Here is an 18,907-nt window from a genome sequence, read left to right as displayed (position 1 = left end):
ATCAGAATTGAAAAGCACGGAAAATTTCACGTGAAATTGACCCCTAAAAATCCAAAATCGGACCATCCAAGGCCCAAAAATGACCCCCTAAAGAGGGGGACAGTACCCCCCTCCATAATTTCTCTTCGGTCTCAAAATTGACGTAAATTCTCCAGAAAAAGACGGTTTCCCAGGTAATCGACCCCGAGAAATCCAAATTTAATGGTCCCGAAGCTCCTCTAGCCCCCCTTGGGGGGTAAACGGGGGGGCCCAATTTTAAAAATCGGGGCTCCTTTCCGAATCGCCAATTGATTGCATCCAAATTGAGGAGCAGAACACATTTACACCTTAAGTGACTCCTAAGAGTTCTAATAGACCCCCTGAACGGCAGAAAGTAACTCCCTGAGGAGGGGGGCCTCGCCCCCGCCAAAAATTTCTCAGGATTCCTCTTTGGTCGCAAAATTGACGTCGATTCTCCAGAAAAAGACGGTTTCCTATGTAATCAACCCCGGGGACTCTAAATTTCATGTTCCCTCAGCTCCTCGGGGTCGATTACATAGGAAACCGTCTTTTTCTGGAGAATCGACGTCAATTTTGCGACCAAAGAGGAATCCTGAGAAATTTTTGGCGGGGGCGAGGCCCCCCTCCTCAGGGAGTTACTTTCTGCCGTTCAGGGGGTCTATTAGAACTCTTAGGAGTCACTTAAGGTGTAAATGCTCCTCAATTTGGATGCAATCAATTTGCGATTCGGAAAGGAGCCCCGATTTTTAAAATTGGGCCCCCCGTTTACCACCCAAGGGGGGCTAGAGGAGCTTCGGGACCATAAAATTTGGATTTCTCGGGGTCGATTACCTGGGAAACCGTCTTTTTCTGGAGAATTTACGTCAATTTTGAGACCGAAGAGAAATTATGGAGGGGGGTACTGTCCCCCTCTTTAGGGGGTCATTTTTGGGCCTTGGGTGGTCCGATTTTGGATTTTTAGGGGTCAATTTCACGTGAAATTTTCCGTGCTTTTCAATTCTGATGCGATCTATCCGCAATTCGGTCGGGAACCGTGACTTTTAGCATCGTGACCCCCCCTTTACCCCCCGAGGGGGGATGGGGGGGGGTTTCGGGACCACGAAATTCGGATTCCTTGGGGTCAATTCCCTATTCAACCCCGCGGTCTCCGACTTCGTACGACCTAAACCAACCGAGAAAAAGGCCTGGTACGGGTGGTCTGAAACACCCTGTACATGTAGCTGCTAAGTTTTTTCTTATGCTTATATGCCACAGTTTTGTCGTATATTCAGCAAATTTTTCCTCGTAGTATTATTGGTCACTTTTTCTTCCAGTTTCCTCATGAGACTATTATATCATTGAAAAAAAAAATAATTAGTTTTGTGTGACATAGGACAGTTAATTTTTTTGTAAAAATCATAAGAAAACACATAGTTTAATTTGAAACAGCAATAGTTTTATTTCAGTTTTCAATGAGGTACAAAATTGTACAAAGTCATGTAAAAAAATGTCCTGGAAAAAAGGGACTACAAGAAGAAATAGGGACCATAGAAACATACGAAGGTAAAAAGATTTTGCAGTACAGTCCTCAGCAGAAAAGCTGACAGACTAGGTCACCAATATGTATAGTGTAACAACCCTATTTCTTTGACTCTTCCAGATTGTAAAATTATCTTGCTTCAGAATTTAAGACTTAACTGTTGGAATGAAGCTATTGATAGTATTTTAGAATTAGCCAAAATTAAGTCCCATCTACTATTGCAATGTTCAGGAATGTAATCTGACAATGAAGGAATTAAACAAATGCTATGAGCGATTAAACGCAATGAAATTTTGAGATGATTATAAATCAAGTAAGTCATATTTTGTAGATTCTCTCCTGTAAGTGTATTATTTTCCAAAAGTGGAAGTAATCAGTAAGTAGGAAGCAAACAGCAATAAAAAATTATACTAAGATAGAGGAAAAATATATTAAAATACAAACCACAAACAAACTGAGAATTAAAAGTGATAACACTCCATTAAATTATTGGCAGCTTAATAAGAAAGAAAATGGAACACAGTTTTTCTTCATAATTACACTAAAAATGCATTTTTCTTCTATTTTTCTGAGCATATGTGCGCGTTTCCTTCTTCTGCACAACAAAATTCATTTCTCAACCTCACCATGAATCAGTAATTTTGATTCTCTGATTTCTCTAAAAGGAGATGAGAGTGCAAAGAAGAAAATTCGTTTTTTTAAAATTCATTTTGAGCATCTTTACTCTTCAGATCGTGTTCCATTATTATCTTTCTTTCTACTTGATGGATAGTAAATGTTAAAAATTGTTCATGTCAGCTTTTTCTAATAACATATGATAAAAATCCCTAACATTAAATATATTTTTATTTATATATTTACAAATTTTATGTACATCAATCGTAAAATTTTTGTGATTTGTGGAAAAGTAGATTTGTATCTTAAAACAAGTAATGGAGAGTACTTTATTTTAAAAAAATTGGTCATTAAAAACTGTAAACTGTAAACGTTGGGAAAGGTCTCTTTGATTTCAAGTCATATTATTAAATCTTAGACTAATTCTTGGTACTTACATAAAATTCTAAAATACTTTTCTCATTAAAAAAGTCTGAACATTACAAACTTAGTCATAAAGCGAAAAAAATAATAAATAAACCTTAATCATTAAAGTTCTGTTCAAGGTACATTATCAATTTTCATTGTCATTAGCAAGTGTGTGGACAAACCCACTTGGTCATTGGTCACTTGTTTGTGGAGATCTTCGATAATTGTGAAAACGCAATACTGCCAGTTTAGTTATTTGCAGTTTCAACAGATTTCAGCTGAAATAAAACAAAAAATATACATTAACTAAGTCATAATGCCAAATCGTTAAAACTGTTATTTCCATTCCTGTGTTGAATTCTCTAAAATATTTAAAACACTGAGCTGATGTTCCAAAGCAAAGGTGTAAAAGTGAAGAAAATTATAATTTCTGCCCTTACCATTTATTTCACTGATCTTTTTGTTAACAAAAATAGATAATAAAAGGTCAGAATTTCTGCAGACGTTTCACAAGAAACAATAACTTGAACAAAGTTTGTCATTTAAGACAGCCTCTTTTAGGATTTTTAACAAAGCATCATATAAAAATCAAATGGGTCATATTTTTTTTTTTACTTAGTTTCATTATCAGAAGTTATCTGTTTCTTGTTTGCTTGATTCTTATGAAAAAGGTTAGGCAAACAAAAATAAAAAAAACTTCGGCAAAAGTATTGTCAGGACAGTTCATCATAATCAAATCAGATTTTTACAGTCTAGAGCCCAAGCATAACAACTGATTCTTAATATCTTTAGAAAAATCGAGTTATACGATATTTGGACTTCCTTTGTTCTGACTGCCCCACTTGCAACTACTAGGAGACTAAGAAACCCAATTAGGTGTATTACTTCGGTGTCATGTCATTATTTCTTTCAGAGACTGGTACTTGTAATTCAAGTATAGGTCAAAGGACGGTAATCAGTATCTTTGATAAACACTGACTTTTATATGTTTGGCAACCTTTAAAACACTTCCTTATCTATGATAAAATTGATGATCAAATTATTGCTAAAAACCAGATGTACAAATCCGAAACCTGTATTTTAAACTTCAGGCAAAAAGGTCTTTGCATTTTTTGTTGGTATATTTCAGATCAATTAAATGCAGTTATGATCATACAGCTCCAAGCTCCAAAAGCAAAAAACTTGCAATAAAATCTGTGAGGCTGCTTTGAAAATGAAGCCTTTTAGACAATTATTTTTGTCTACTTTTCTCAATTCAGTGAGCAGTGAAAAAGAATACCTTCAATTGATGATTTGATATAATGCACTGGTATTAATAGCCTCCAATAATTGAGGACACCGCACCAAGAACAGCCTATAACTGGAAACCGCGTTTTGAGAAAAACACATTTAAAGTTTTGTTGTTGATGTACTGCGCAGACTTTTCTACGCAGGTACCCTGTTTTGGTGTTTTTGGGTGACCTAACCCTTCTATTGAAGGATGCCGGGTAGATTTTGCGATACATGTTGGGTTTACACTCTAATATATTTAATTTAAAAAAGCGGTTTATAGGTCGTTATTACGTCCAACAGTCATTTTGGTGGCAATATGACATATAAATCATTTTAATCACGCATGATTAACGCAAAAGGAAAGAATATCGATAGTGAGTAAAGAGAGGGGTAACTAGCACCTTATAGGCCCTTAAGTTTATGAGCCCGTATTACGCCCAACAGTCATCTTGGTGGCAACATGCGAAGTATATATTTTTGGAGGAATGGCTAGTTTGAGAGGAGAATAAATTATTTCAATAGCTCGTTTTTCTGAAATAAAAACAAATCTTTATAAAATGAGCTAAAAAAATCGAGCCATCACTATCGCCGCGCCGCGCCGATGCCCGCGAACTGAGAATGATAAGGTCGCGCGTATAGGTCGTTCTTGCACCCATCGATCCAGAAGCCTGACTTAACTCGGAAAAAAAAGGTTTTTCGACCTCGAGCCGTTACCTATCTATATTCTATCACTACCACAGCATAGTCCAGGGTATGTAGAATCCGAAAAGCAGATGGGCGTAATAACGACCTATACGCCTATAGGCTGTTCTTAGTGCGGTGTCCTCAATTGCAAGATGCTTTCTCATAGAGCTGAGGAACATATTGCCTAAGAATGTAAATTTTACTTTTTTATGCGCACGCATTAATAGAAACGTACCTCTTTCTCTTCAACATTGACTGGACTGTATTCTCCAGCAGCAGGGGCAGCAAGAGTGTAGGTGTAGAGCAAACTGGCAGCAATTCCTCCCAAGATTGGTCCGACCCAGAATACCTGAAAATAAATGGGGTACAAGTTTAGATGAGCACACTCTAAATAAATTACTTTATTACCTTTTTTAGTTCAAAGATTTGCAAATTTAAGAAGCAAATTGGCTGATAACGCTGAAGTTTATTTTATTACAAATCATAAATTAGCTATTTAAACTATGTCTTTCTAAAAATAAGATAAATAAATAACTTTTTTGGATATAAAATCAAAGTTCTGGGAGGCACATCATTGCTCTCTTGTCCTCTTTAAAAATTATCATAAAAATTCTAAAGCAGTACTGAAAGGAGAACATTTAAGTACATCCCCTAAAATTTTGATTATTGTATTTGAAGTGTTATTTTGTTAGAAATATATGGTTTTCGGATTTGACAAGGAAATTTTGATCTAGATATATCTTCATGGAGTAAGAATTTTAATAGATTTTTTTCTCACTACGCACTTTCTTCTTCATTACGAATTTGAGTTTCCTCAGTAACACTACTGGGAAGAGGTTACTAATAATGACCAGGATTCCTGTAAGCTCAAAGTTTGCGTATCGATTTATCGATGATTACAATCGACAAATAAAAGTCTATGATCAGATACGATTATTTTGTATTGTAGAGCGCAGTTTGAATTGAAATCATTGAAATGATGAGTCTTTCTCTTATGCTTAAAAACCAAGAGGGAGACCCTGATAGTACTCACCCAGTGGTTTTCCCAGAAAGATTCAATGACAGCAGCTCCAAAAGAACGAGCAGGGTTCATTCCTGTTCCAGTGAAGTCAATCTGAGAACATACATTTAAAATTATTCAGTTTGGTTAAGATAATAAGGATATTGTTCAGGGCATTTATTATCACAATTTGAAATTGTGAATGCATATCCGCATATTCAAGTGACTACCTATGCTGTTAATGGTAGAAAGAAGCTCTTAGATAGAAATCTAAAATTGCAATTGCTCAACCAGCATTGGCATGAAATTCATTTGCCCGGGTATAATCGATGTAAAATCAAAATACACAGACAAAATTGGTACCAAAACTTTATAAGAATCTACTTAAAGATCGTTCATATTGATGAAAATTGCAGAATATGCAACTAAAAATGAGCTAGAGTGAACTAATTCAAACCGATTATTTTACAAATCATGTAGGCGCAAATCTTAACTTCGATGGATGAGGGGTTGTTTTTTCTGGTATAATGAATCATGCATGATTCGAAAATAGCCTTCTAAAAGAACATACATTTTTTGAAAAATTCGAAGATTGTCAACAAAGCGAATATGACGGATTTCCTTGTTTTTCTCGCATTCGCAATTTTGGCGCTTACGTAATTTGGAAAATAATCGGTTCAATTAAACTCTCAAGAATTTAAGATGACCTCCTTACGTTAGAAAAAAAAGGGGGGGGGGGCGGTTTATTCTTGGGTAAATGTTACGACCTAACAAATCATCTCCAACCAAAGGACTCCTGAAATTGGCGTTAACTGCTGATTAATTGTTTGAAATTGTTTAAAAATGTTTTTTTCAAAACGCACCGTGGCAAGATGTCCAGCAGCGACGGTGAGACCAATGGTGAGGGCAGCAATAGTTTGTGTGTGCTGTCTGTTGGCATCGCACACTCCGAAGACGACGAGAACCAAGATAAATCCAAGGATGAATTCAATTCCGAGTCCCTGAATGGGAGTCAAGTTGTTGGCGAGCTTGTTGACCCCGAAACCTCCGTCGTATGAGGAGGGTGTCAGTGCCTGTAAAAGGGTAAGAAAATTAATTAAAAGCTGATACTTACAAAAATATTGCCACGAGAAGAAAGAAAATCAGAGCAGGCTTTTGTATGAGAGCCTCCATTCTGCCTCCATATATGCATAGTTCGATGTTGAGATCGAAAAACACTCAGATATATCTGAGTAAATTTCGATAGTTGTAAAGTTATACTATCTCGAGGAAAATGTAAGACCGTTTTTGGCTCAAGCTTTACAATCGCGCACCTATCACCTTCCTAGGAGAAGATCTGGACTCTAGATGCAATGTGTTTTTTTTTTCCAGTGTACGTGTTAACTCCAGTCGAATTACGAGAATTCCTCTTACTTTTCTACCCCTGCGTTTAAGTCTCTAAGGATACTGAATGTCCTCCCGCACGTGTTTTTGATTAGGTTTCCTTGTTTTATGCAATGGAATGATTTCTGCAAACGCTACACTAGAAAAAGAAACAAATTGGATCTAGATTCCAGACTCTTGAAAACATTGACAAGAAAAAGGACTCTTGATTCAATCAGATTTAAGCTTAGATCAAAAGGAAATCCGCTCAAATTCAGAGGCTTGGTTCTTGATTTAAGCAAAAATCCGATTGAATCAAGGGTATTTTTTCTTGTCGATGTTTTTAAGAGTCTGGACTCTAGATCCAATGTGTTTTTCTTTTCCAGTGTACTTGTTAACTCCAGTCGATTTACGAGAATCCCTCTTACTTTTCTTCCCCTGCGTTTATGTCTCCAAGGATACTGGATGTCCTCCCGCATGTGTTTTTGATTAGGTTCCCTTGTTTTATGCCCTGAAATGATTTCTGCAAACGCTACGCGTTAAGTTCAATCGATTTACGAGACGAGTTTCTCTCTTACTTTCCTACTCCCGTGTTTAAGTCTCCGAGGATACTAAACGTCCTCCCGCACATCTTTCCTACTTTTTATGGAAGTGGTTGTTGATCATCTACGGGCGACGTCGTAATAATCTACATGAGGATGACATGGTAAAATAAAAAATGTAAAATATGAAAAATTGCAACATACCCTGAGGATGGCTGAGCCAGCGATGGCGCCGAGGACTTGGACGACGATGTAGAGGAAAGCCCTAATGATCGTAACTTTGCCGGTCACGAGAAGCCCAACGGTGATGGCAGGGTTGATGTGAGCACCACTCACATGCCCCACGGACTGAAAATAATGCATTCTAAATTAAAACAAGGAACAGGAACAGTTTGAGCAATTCAAAGTAGAAATCATTTTAAATAAACTATATTATGAGACGGATATCTCAATAAGCGAAGTATTGTGATGGTTTTTAACATTCAATGCAACGGAACTTCACCTACTCATTTAAGTGTATACTTAGAAATAACTTACGCGTGGAGATGTATGATTACCTTGTACCTTACCACCATGTACCTTGGTGAAATTAGTGAAAAATGGTGAAAAATTACCATTTTATTTCAAAATATTCACTGCACTGTGCTACTTGAGCAGAATCGCTGTCCTGAAAACTCAAAACCCAGCTAACTTGACTGGACTTAGGTCCAGTGGCGTGGCGTGAATAATCGATTATCGATATCTCGCCATTTGAAGCTATGGTAAAGAATCGATTACTAAGGTGTTCGCTGCGAACACCCTGATAATCGATCTTTTTTCATAGGTTTAAATGGCACAGCAATCGATATATTGCAATTCACGCCACGCCACTGCTTAGGTCCTTTTTCCCGTGGAAGATCCCAGCAGTGGCGTGGGCAATCGATTATCGATATTTCCCTATTTGAAGTTAAGATAATGAATCGATTATTTAGATGTTCGTTGAAAACACTCTGTCCATCAATTCTTTTCCATAGGTTTAAACGGCAAATCGATCGATATGTCGCTGGCGAATAGTGAATTCAGGCATTTTGTCAAATGCCTAGGCAGATAGTCAAATTTTAACGGTCTACAAAATTTTGCGAATTTATGACGAGGAGCTCACGATTTTTCACTATTTTTGGAAAAATAACTCATCAAACCTACGAACTCTTTTTGTCTCTTCCTTTTCCAATGATCGCCTCTCATATTTTTAACTGTTGAAATTCCAAAAATTTTGTACTTTACGACGCGACGTGCTGAAAATTTCAAGATCAGTGTCTCTTCAGGAGCTAAAAATTGTTTAACATACTATTGTGTGCAAATTTTTACTGAGAATTTTTTCTTGCAGGAGCAATGAATTATTTTGTCTGAAATTAGGAAAAGAATCAGGATTTCAATCTAAGTTAGAATATTTGACTATTTGCCTAGGCATTTGACGAAATGCCTGATTTTACTATTTGCCTGCGCCAGATACATCGCAAAGCTCGCGCCACCAGAGGCGGATCCAGCAATTTGGCAACACCGGATTCCCTCCATTTACATCTATGTTAAGTAATCGATTTTTGTCGGAGCACCTGGCCCCTTCAAGAATCGATACATTTCCGTAGGTTAAATAGAGGAAAACAATGTTGCCAATTTGCTGGATCCGCCAATGCGCGCCACGCCACTCCCGCCCAACACGGAAATATTTTAAAAATATTGCTGAAATATTGTCAAAAACATTTTAACAATATTTTAACAATATCGAAATAATATTGCTGCAATAGTTTGTTGTCCGCCCCCCTGACAATATTGCAGCAATATTGTCAAGGTAATATTGATAATATATTTTAAAAATATTTACTTGCGATGAGGTTATCATATTCCATATCCGTGTGCGCGCACTCTAGGAGACGTCTTTGGTACTAATTTTCTTTCTAATGTACACATGCGTCCAGGTTGTGGATCGTAGAGTTGTTACTGACCTTAAAATCCGCGCCGTCCTAGTCGGGATTAGAACCCACGCCTCGGGGTGGAGTTGATATCCGAAGTCCAGTACTTTACCACCAGACCAGCCAGGCTTGATGTAGATGGGCCCGTAAATTCAATCTCTTAACTATCGCAGGCCTCTGAGTCCGTAATATGTTTGTTTATTGACGGATTCTTATAATATTTTACCAGAATTTATTATTTATTATTTATTTATTATTTTTTATTTCATCCTGTAATTTGTGTTTCAAATTCTTTATTAATTGTACTCAACATATTCCTATTCATGTATTACAAATTTTCGTTTTTTTTAACTCTCTCTCATTTTTTTCTTTACCAAATTACTGTTTTTTATAATTGCGTCTTTTTCCAGTTTTAATTATTTGAGCTTTTTCCTAGTTTGAATTTATGTCGATGTATTTATGTTATGTTATTTATTTTTTTCCCTTCTTTTTGTCTTTTCTTCCCCCCCCCCTTTCTTTTTTCTAGCGATTGATTTTAGTAAGTTCCGCAAAATAATTGGTAAACAGAGCAAAACCATACGCTAATTTGGCAAACATTTTGAAAATCTAGCAAAAATTTTAGCCATAATAGCATAAACTAGTAATGTTAATTTCGCAAAAGTATAGTTTGCCATTTTCGCACAATAAAATTACCACTTTTGCAAATTGTTTTGTCGTTCTCGCCACGAGGGTGGGCATTTTAGCAAAAAAAGCAAATTGCAGAAATCGCAAACCATTTTTTGCCATTTTAGCAATTAATTTTTAAATATTACAAAAATATTTATAAAATATTTTTAAGATAATATTAAACAAATATTTTTAAACTAATATTTCTAAAATAATTTTAAAATATTTTGTAAATATATTTTACAAACTGTTTTAAAAGTAATTACATAAATATATTTTGTAAATATATTTAAAACATTTTTATAAATATATTGTTACAATATTGTCATGAAATATTTTAGCAATATTGTCAACATATTTCTGCAGTGTATTTAAGGAAATATTTACATGACAATATTGTTTCAATATTGACAATATTGTTGCAATATTGCTGCAATATTTCGTGTTGGGCGGGCTGGAACCCTGCGGAGAAAAATGAGTACGGGAGAGGGGAAGCTCACCTGGACAGCGACGAAGACTATAAATCCAAAAGTAAGGGCGATGAGGACGAGGTTAGGTGCGGCCTGGGGTTCGACCAAGTTGACGGCGCTGAGGCACCCGAAGAAGTTGATGAAGAGCGTGCCCAGAGCCTCGGCAACGAGCGCTTTGCCCAACCCGCTCTTCACGTCCGTCACTTCCTGGACTCCCAAACGGTTCTTCAGACTAGCTGCCATTGTGCTTTTTTAGGGAAATCTGCAGACAGAGATAAAACACAGATTAGAGAGGACAAATTAACAACAAATATAAAGAAACCACACAGGAAAAAAAACACAGTATTCTTGAAGACTTAAACGCAGGGGCAGATAAGTAAGAGGAAAATTATTTTCGTAAATCGATTGAAGTGAACGCACGGCATTGCAGGAATCATTCCGTTACGTAGTACCCTGAAAACTCCCCCCCCCCCCCCTTCACATGAAAGAATGTTGGGCATTAATTTTTAATAGAGACGGATGAAGAGTAAAACCTTTGCCAAAAGTATAAATACTTCATTTGAGGGGCTTGGGGGACAAGGCGCATAAGTGTAGTCTTTGAAAAATTTGGATATTCACTGGAAAAAAAAACCACATTGGATGTAGGGTCCAGACTCTTGAAAACATTGACAAGAAAAAATACTCTTGATTCAATCAGATTTAAGCTTAAATCAAAAAGAAATCCGCTCAAATTAAGAGGCTTGGTTCTTGATTTAAGCTTAAATCTGATTGAATCAAGAGTATTTTTTCTTGTCGATGTTTTTAAGAGTCTGGACTCTATACAATGTGTTTTTTTCCAGTGAATATCCAAATTTTTCAAAGACTACTTTTATGCGCCTAAATCTTTAAAACATCCCTGGTAAAAAGAAAAAAATGGGAGTTATTTAAAACATTTCAAACAAATTTTTAGGTTGCTTTGACAAGATTTCCATCATTTCTTCATCCTCCAATTCCCTGACTTTCGCCGACATTTATTGCTTTTCCCTGACTCCAAAATGTTAAAACATGACCGTTTGAACGCATAAATCTTAAAAAAATCCCTGGTTAAAAGAAAAAAAAAATGAAATTATTTAAAAATATTTTGAGGTTGCTTAGACAAGATTTCAATCATTTCTTCATCCTCCAATTCCCTGACTTTCGCTGACATTTTTTGCTTTTCCCTAATTCCAAAATGTTCAAATCTCCGAACTTTTCTTGACCTCCAAACAAAGCTCCCACTTATATTTTTATCATTTTAACTATGCTATCTTTGACTAAACTCTGCATGCAAAATTGCCTGACTTTTCCTTAGAATTCCCAGACTTTCAAGGACTTTTCTAGGTTGCGGTAAAGTACCTGACTCTTCAGGTTCCCAACTGCCTTGTTTGAGGCTGTTAGTGTTTTGTATTTATTTAAAAAAAAAAAAATTAAATAAAAATAACGATATTTGATGGCGATAGCTTTTTACCTTTGGGGTTTATATGTCGTTTTTAGAATGTTTAATTGATCAATCCCGTGGTTGCGGAGTCTATTTTTCGTTTAAGAAAAATTGTGTTTCATAGTCCATCGAAAAGTCCTTAAAAAATCTAAGTAAGTAGACCCGATTTTCGGTTGCAGTATAGCTTAGATGCACCTTTTCCACTACATCTATGTATGCGGAGGATTCATGCTTTTATCCTCAAGAAATCCCCATGATCACGAATTCATGGGAGCACGTCAGAAGGCTGCCGACTCTCCTCGCTCTTAAAATACTTGTCACGATGCGTAAAAAAACTAAAATAAAAAAAGGTAGAGTTCAAATGGAGATACGACGAATTAATGGGGATTCTTACCCAACTCTGACAACTTCGCCGACGCCTAATCAGAATGACAATCACATGGAAAAGGATAATTCGAAGTTCAACCGCGTCTTCAAACCCCGACCCCCCAAAGAAAGCGAGGGCCCGAAAACAATAGCGTCATAAATAAGCTACATATCAATTAAATCATGAATCTTGGAGGTTGTTGAGTTATCCGCTGGACTGCGCGGTAGGAAAAAACCCCTTCAGCGTGACCGCATGCAGCTGTAGATACAGACCGCGGAAAGATTAAAAGTTGTAGATGCAATGCTGTCGTGCTAAGGAAAAACGCCGTATGAACAATCGGGAGTTGCCAAATTTCCTCCGATAAAATGTTTATTTATGAGAAAAATTATGCATATATTTCATTGAAATTTTCAGACGTTTTAGATCAAATTACAAACAAAATTATCTGAGAAATTGGCAGACAAATATTCACAAATTTTTCTGAAAATTAGTGATTTGCCAGGGGAAATTCGGCAACGCCTGAGGGTTCATACGGCGTTTTTTCTTAGCACGGCAGAATGCATTAGTTGCACGTAGCGTAAGAGTGTTTTGATGGTTAAATCTCGAAACCCCTTTATTGAAAGACTCGCAGATGACGTAGTACACTCGTTTTTCTCTCTCAATTTGGGAAATTCTGTCGCGCGGATCTCTTGTCTAGTTTTATTCCCTGTGACTGCGCCCAAGAAACCACCGACTGTGAGTTTGGGGAACTAAATATTACATACCACGCTGCGGTCTCAAATGACGTAGAGAGAGGTTTAAATTACAGTTAAGTTATACCAGTATAATTTTTTTAAAAAAAGAGAGGAAAAAATTGTGAATTTTAAGACTGGTATTCTTTTAAGGTACGGAAGGAAGTCGTTGACAAACTTTTAGCACTTATGTTGGATGATTCTTTTATAATTTTAAAGGTAGAATTTAATGTAAAATTTTAGTTCAAAGACCGAGTTGGATCCAAACTTACAATATGAAAAAAAGGTCAGAGAACCTTTGAGAAATCTGAGAAAGTGTTTTACAAGTTTTTTTTCTCTTTCATAAACTTTACCTACTTAAAATAAAACACAAACAATGAACCACTAGACAAGGTACGAATTTCAGCATTCTGATGCATGTTTTGTAACTAAAATATCACGTAGAACACAATGCGCACATAGAAAATTACCGAAATTAACTCCTTACGAAGATATTTGATGATTCTTGATGCGTGAATTCAAACCACCCGCTCATTAAAACTCAATGCTCTACGTGATTCACATCGCGCGCTAAACGTTATCATGACAGTCTCTGCGATGTAAAAATCTGGCAACCTCAGTCTTGACGCTTTGGCTCAGCTGTAGCAAATTGCTTATAGTTTGAACAACACATGGTGGAAAATGAACATTGCTCGATTGAGAGGCTTGCAGAAACCGTTGTAGTGCGCGATTTGATTCACGTAGAGCTTTGAGTTTCTTGTGAGCGGGCAGTTCAAATTCCTCGTAATCAATGTGAAATAAAAACGTTAATATCTTCGTTAGGAGTTGGTTTCAGTAATTCTCGTTGTGTGAATCGTGTTCTACGTGAAATTCTGGTTAAGAAACATGTATCAGATTGCTTGAATTCGTACCTTGTCTAGTGGTCCATTGGATCCTTTTACTTAGATTTCAACGCTTTTTAGGGAGTCTTTATAGAGTGCTTTCCAACAGTCACTGCCGCTAAGGTCTTGGTAGCCTGGGTAGGTAACCAATATATACAAATCTAATTTTTTCTGCTCCGGGCGTAGCAGAAAAAAATTCAGGCAGTTCCAGGATGATGACCGGCTCTTCATTGTGGAAAAAAATTGGAATTCTGAATACAATCTCCGATACGAGAGATTTTCTAATTGAAAATATGTAAAAGTTGAAGCCAACGGTCGAATCGGAACGCTATAAAAGAACCAGAGACCTCACTCGGGTAAATCAACTCGAAGGGTAGTTTTATTGAAGACCTCAAGGTGAGATCCATGACGCGAGCCTCAAGATAATAAAACGATTCTCCCGGCAGAACCTCATAAATAACTTTGTATCCGGAAAATAATAGAACCTCAAAGCTTCGGTCGAGACAGGAACGTCTAGAGGTCGTATCTGAATGGGTCGTTGTTAAAATCAAGCAGGTTCATCATCTGACGACCCCTAGGTTAAAGGCGTTTTTATGTAACCCAGGGCTCACCGACAAATTAGGTTTTTACATCGACCGGGCGAGAAGGCGCGCGGAGAGTGAATGGGTGCAACTTAACCCGACAATGAGGATTCGGGAATAAAATACCCTTCGGAGAGGTCAAGGGACGCGGTGAAGAGATTTAATCTCGGCCTGGAGTCACAATAACGACAGATTACAAATGGGAGTCTCCCTTATTTTTACTATCGGGACGGGATAACAATACTTCGCGCTTCTTGATTCAGGTGACGCGTTTTGGACGCTTCGGTTGGCTCCGTTCGTTTGGAATAAGTATAAGGCATAATTTTAGATACTCTGAGGAAAAAGACAATTCCGGACTCCTCAAAGTTTATTCGCACCGTTTATCGTACAATGTGACTATCTATGGGAAAAGAGAACTTAGTCAACGAGGCTTCCGGTATGGAGTTGAGTAAAATAATCTGATTTTGAGATTGCGTGGAAAAATCTGTTCTGAAAATTGAGATGCAAGCGGTTACGTTCAATTTTATGTTAGATATAAATTACATACATACATTACACGTAAAATTACATTTTAGTCTGGAAATTTCATGACCACTACCAACTGGATAAGAATTTGAGTAAATTTCTTTTTTAAAACAATGTTTTGGGTACTAAAAACTTTTAAATATTTGTCAAACTCTCTAATAAGCTTTGCAATTAAGCTCCGCTAACATTTGGAGTTTTTGTGGATTTAGGTTCCCTTTCTCTGAGTACTGTCACACTGGGAGCCACTTTTTTTCGAATTGGAGACATGCGCAGAAATAGGGGGGCTGGGGGGAAGGGGGCCTGGTCTCTCCTAGTAAATGTGAGGGATTTTGCTAGGTAAGTGCAAGACACATCCTTCATCTTCGAAATTGAACAGTGAGAACAGCTGAAAATTGTTCCTGAGAAGACTCAATTTTTCAAAATTTTCCGGCGAGGCCCATCTGGCCCCTCTATGAACTAGCAATCAGAAAATTCTCCGAACTCTCAATCGGAGCCGGAGGAGTCCCACAGACACAGGCCGACCCCCTTAGTTAAGTGTTTTTTGGTGCCCCTCCCCCAGACTTGGTGGCGTAAAGCAACCATATTCCTGGTGTGGTCCGGCAATGCCGGGCATAACGTCACGAATCGCAGACACGTCCAATTCAGTCAGTTCACTCACAATCGGTTTCCGCCAAAAGAACTCGCAGGGAAATTATAATGATCCAATCTCCAGCCACATCCGTTATTTTAAATCGATCCCATCTTCTCTTCGATCGGAAACTACTTAATTTTCCAGAAACTGCGACGCGTCTCTCGAAATAAGAAATTACAGCTCCGCGAAGGAAATAAAACCGTATGGACGTTGGACACTGCCAAGTCTCACCTGATAAAATGCATACCAATTTTCTCGAAAACTTGACGATTATATTTCCTTAAAATTTTCGGGTCATTTCAATCACAATTTAATCTGGTGTGCGTGGAAATTTCGAGGATGAATATTGATTGGTTTTTACCAAAACGAATGATTCTTCGTTTGGAGGGGGGGGGGGGGGGGGAGAGAATTTTTCGAAATCCGAAAGTACATACGACGTTTTATCTTAGCACGGCAGAAGAGGAGATCAATTAGGACTTGTTCTGCCAGGATGGTTACATAATTTTAAAACGACATATTTTTACGGGATTTTGATTATGCGAATGCTTTTGATTTTTCTAGATAAAAAAGAAAGAAAAAAGCGGTCAACAATGTTACTATCAAATCGGCGGAGAAAAATACACTGTGCCACCGGGCACAAACATCAGTGATAACAGGCACGATCTCAGTAAAAGATTGCATAAATGAGTGATTGGTAGAGCATTAATTTTTCTTTCATTTAATCATAAAATTTCGGTTCTATAAATATCCCTGTGTTTGCTTCACTGCATCAGTAATCAGTGCTCATGAAGAGCGTAAATTGAAGTCTTCAAAGCATGATTTTGATAAGGATTTTGGGCGCCCCCACACTGGAAAAAAAAAAAAAAAAACACATTGGATCTAGAGTCCTGACTCTTAAAAACATCGACAAGAAAAAATACTCTTGATTCAATCAGATTTAAGCTTAAATCAAGAACCAAGCCCCCTAATTTAAGCGGATTTCCTTTTGATTTAAGCTTAAATCTGCTTGAACAAGAGTCCTTTTTCTTGTCAATGTTTTCAAGAGTCTGGACTCTAGATCCAATGTGTTTTTTTTCCCAGTGCACCACAGTATGCCCCGGGGCTCCCAATACCCAAAATCTGGCGTTGAATGAAGGTCCAGACGGATGTGAAAAAAGAGGAAGAAGCCACGAGAAATCGGTCTGTTCACTGTCAGTCAAGGTTTTGTTCAAGATATCAGTTTACACACCACGAAAACTTAGGATTCGATCAACTTTCAATACACTTTTCCTATTCCTTAAATGAAGAAAACGTACTGAGCAACTTGAAGTTTATAAAGCCAACAAGGTCGGAAGTCACGAACCCTATGTTTTTGAAAATGTATACCGTTCAATAGCTCCGAGAAAAAATACCAAAACGCTTAAAATAGAGTTGTGCACCTACTTGTCGGATTTGCACTTGAATAGAACACTGGAGGATGGAGCTGAAAAAACACGGTATGGAGGAGTCACCACACACTGAGCCTTCCGACAATAGCCTGCGGCGATTGAAGTAATTGCAGGTTCACTGGCTCTCTCCTCCCGTGTGCTCGACCGACGGTTTCATCAAAACGCGATCTCGATGACCGAAGTCCAAGTTCACTGTCATAATACAGGGTGCGCCACATTGGTAAAAAAAAGTAGCTTACAAAGATCTGATCTACAAGATTGTTAGATCTAGAGTCCAGACTCCTAAAGACATTGACAAGAAAAAATACTGTTGATTCAAATGGAAATCCGCTTCAATCAGTTCAATCAAGAGGCTTGGCTCTTCGATTCAAGGAAAAATCCGATTGAATCAAGAGTATTTTTTCTTGTCAATGTTTTTAAGAGTCTGGACTCTAGATCCAAGCTACTTTTTTTACCAGTGCAGGGTTGAAAGTCCACGTTATGGAAGCATGTTCGAGTCAAAATGAGACTTTCTTCGAACAAAAAGTTTTATCTACAAGTGTCTCCCATCGAAACCTCCCCCCCCCCTTCCTCACCGGATTGTCGAGAAAATCATAATTTTTTCGAAGTTTTGGCGACGGTAATAGACTAAAAATTGTGGAAAACGGTGCTTTCATCAATTTTTAGCGATGAATTCGTCCGCGGTGTCAAAAATATCGAAACTATAAGTTAAAAAGGAATTTCAGGGGACTTTGGATTTTTCAGGATGAAAAATTTGGTCTTATTTTGGCCGCTCAAAAACGAATTTTTCCGAGACCAAGCCCAGAAGAGAGGAATGTTAATTAATGGCCATTTTTTGAAATTTTTGTGACACCCGACTCAATGGTGCCCTGGAAATTGCACCCTTATTGGCCAAAAACATATTTTTTTGGCCTGAACGTTAGAGTCCCCCGCATCCTCCTGAGACTATGCTTTAACTTGATATATCAATAAGTCTGAGGCCATAGATGGTGGGTAGTAATCTTTTGGCGAGTCTCGTTACACCACCACCGTGGCTAAAATTGAGGAATCACGCTACTATTTCCACAAAAATTTTGGGGACTGTTGCTCCAACCGTGGGCTCCATTAGAAAAAAAAAATTTAGCGACAAATAAAATCGTATTCTGACCAATCCTGGCGATCCTTTTGATGAGCTCTTTTGACACTCCTTCGGTCAGGCCGTCATCTCTAAAACACCCTGTACAGAGGTGCACCGGATCCCCTAACACGATGATGGACGGAATTCAGATTGATCGCGTTGCGTCGCGTCAAGCTCGCCCGTATCTTATTTGGTAAATATCGTGGCTCCTCTGACGTAAGGACGTATCTCGATTTCCATATGAGCCCTAGAAAGCACGGATTTATACGTCAAACAAGGCTCACGTAGGAATTGCGATACGCCCTTACGTCAGAGGGGCGACGATATGTATCAATCCAATCTCCTACCGATTGCATTAATGTCTTATCGATTCGAACATTATCAATAGTGATGTCTGGAAGGTACCGATCCAGTGCCATCTCATTGAAAACAAAATTACGGACAAGTCGATCAACAGTTTTTGGTCTGATCCAACTTTTCGCCTATGAATGATGAACGAGATGCACTGCTCTGCTTGAGAGAAACTGGACCCCCCCCCCCTTTTTAGCCTCGTTAATTGTACCTTTTTTTTACTTTCGGAGGGCAGACGTAAAATATTATCAGGGACGTACACAAAATAATGTAAATGGACCCCCCCCCCCCCCCTTAAAGAATGGAAATGTTGCATGTGTGAGGAATTTGCGACTTGACTGTTGATTCTTATG

The 18,907-nt window shown here is 37.8% G+C and overlaps 1 protein-coding gene across 2 annotated transcripts in view; it reads right to left on the bottom strand.

The window, feature by feature from the left end:
* Window positions 1-1,413: 1,413 nt before the first annotated feature.
* The window catches only part of Prip (aquaporin prip), a 102,792-nt gene continuing 85,298 nt past the window's right edge, over window positions 1,414-18,907 (bottom strand). Inside the window, exons 1-7 of one of the 2 annotated variants that reach the window (XM_019057956.2) lie at window positions 17,082-17,241; window positions 10,518-10,749; window positions 7,607-7,750; window positions 6,362-6,571; window positions 5,532-5,612; window positions 4,734-4,847; window positions 1,414-2,820 (exon numbers count right to left, since the gene is read on the bottom strand). In XM_019057956.2, coding sequence (XP_018913501.1) covers window positions 2,791-2,820; window positions 4,734-4,847; window positions 5,532-5,612; window positions 6,362-6,571; window positions 7,607-7,750; window positions 10,518-10,730 — 792 coding nt within the window. In that variant the 5' untranslated portion in view covers window positions 10,731-10,749; window positions 17,082-17,241 and the 3' untranslated portion in view covers window positions 1,414-2,790. Of the gene's footprint in view, window positions 2,821-4,733; window positions 4,848-5,531; window positions 5,613-6,361; window positions 6,572-7,606; window positions 7,751-10,517; window positions 10,750-17,081; window positions 17,242-18,907 lie in introns of those variants that run through there. The other variant, XM_019057963.2, reaches the window with a different exon arrangement.

Source organism: Bemisia tabaci, chromosome 7 (genome assembly GCF_918797505.1).
Source record: "Bemisia tabaci chromosome 7, PGI_BMITA_v3".
NCBI classification, from domain to species: Eukaryota; Metazoa; Arthropoda; class Insecta; order Hemiptera; family Aleyrodidae; genus Bemisia; species Bemisia tabaci.
The sequence above is the reverse complement of the archived record's forward strand: the minus strand, read 5'-3'. Positions and strand labels throughout refer to the sequence as shown.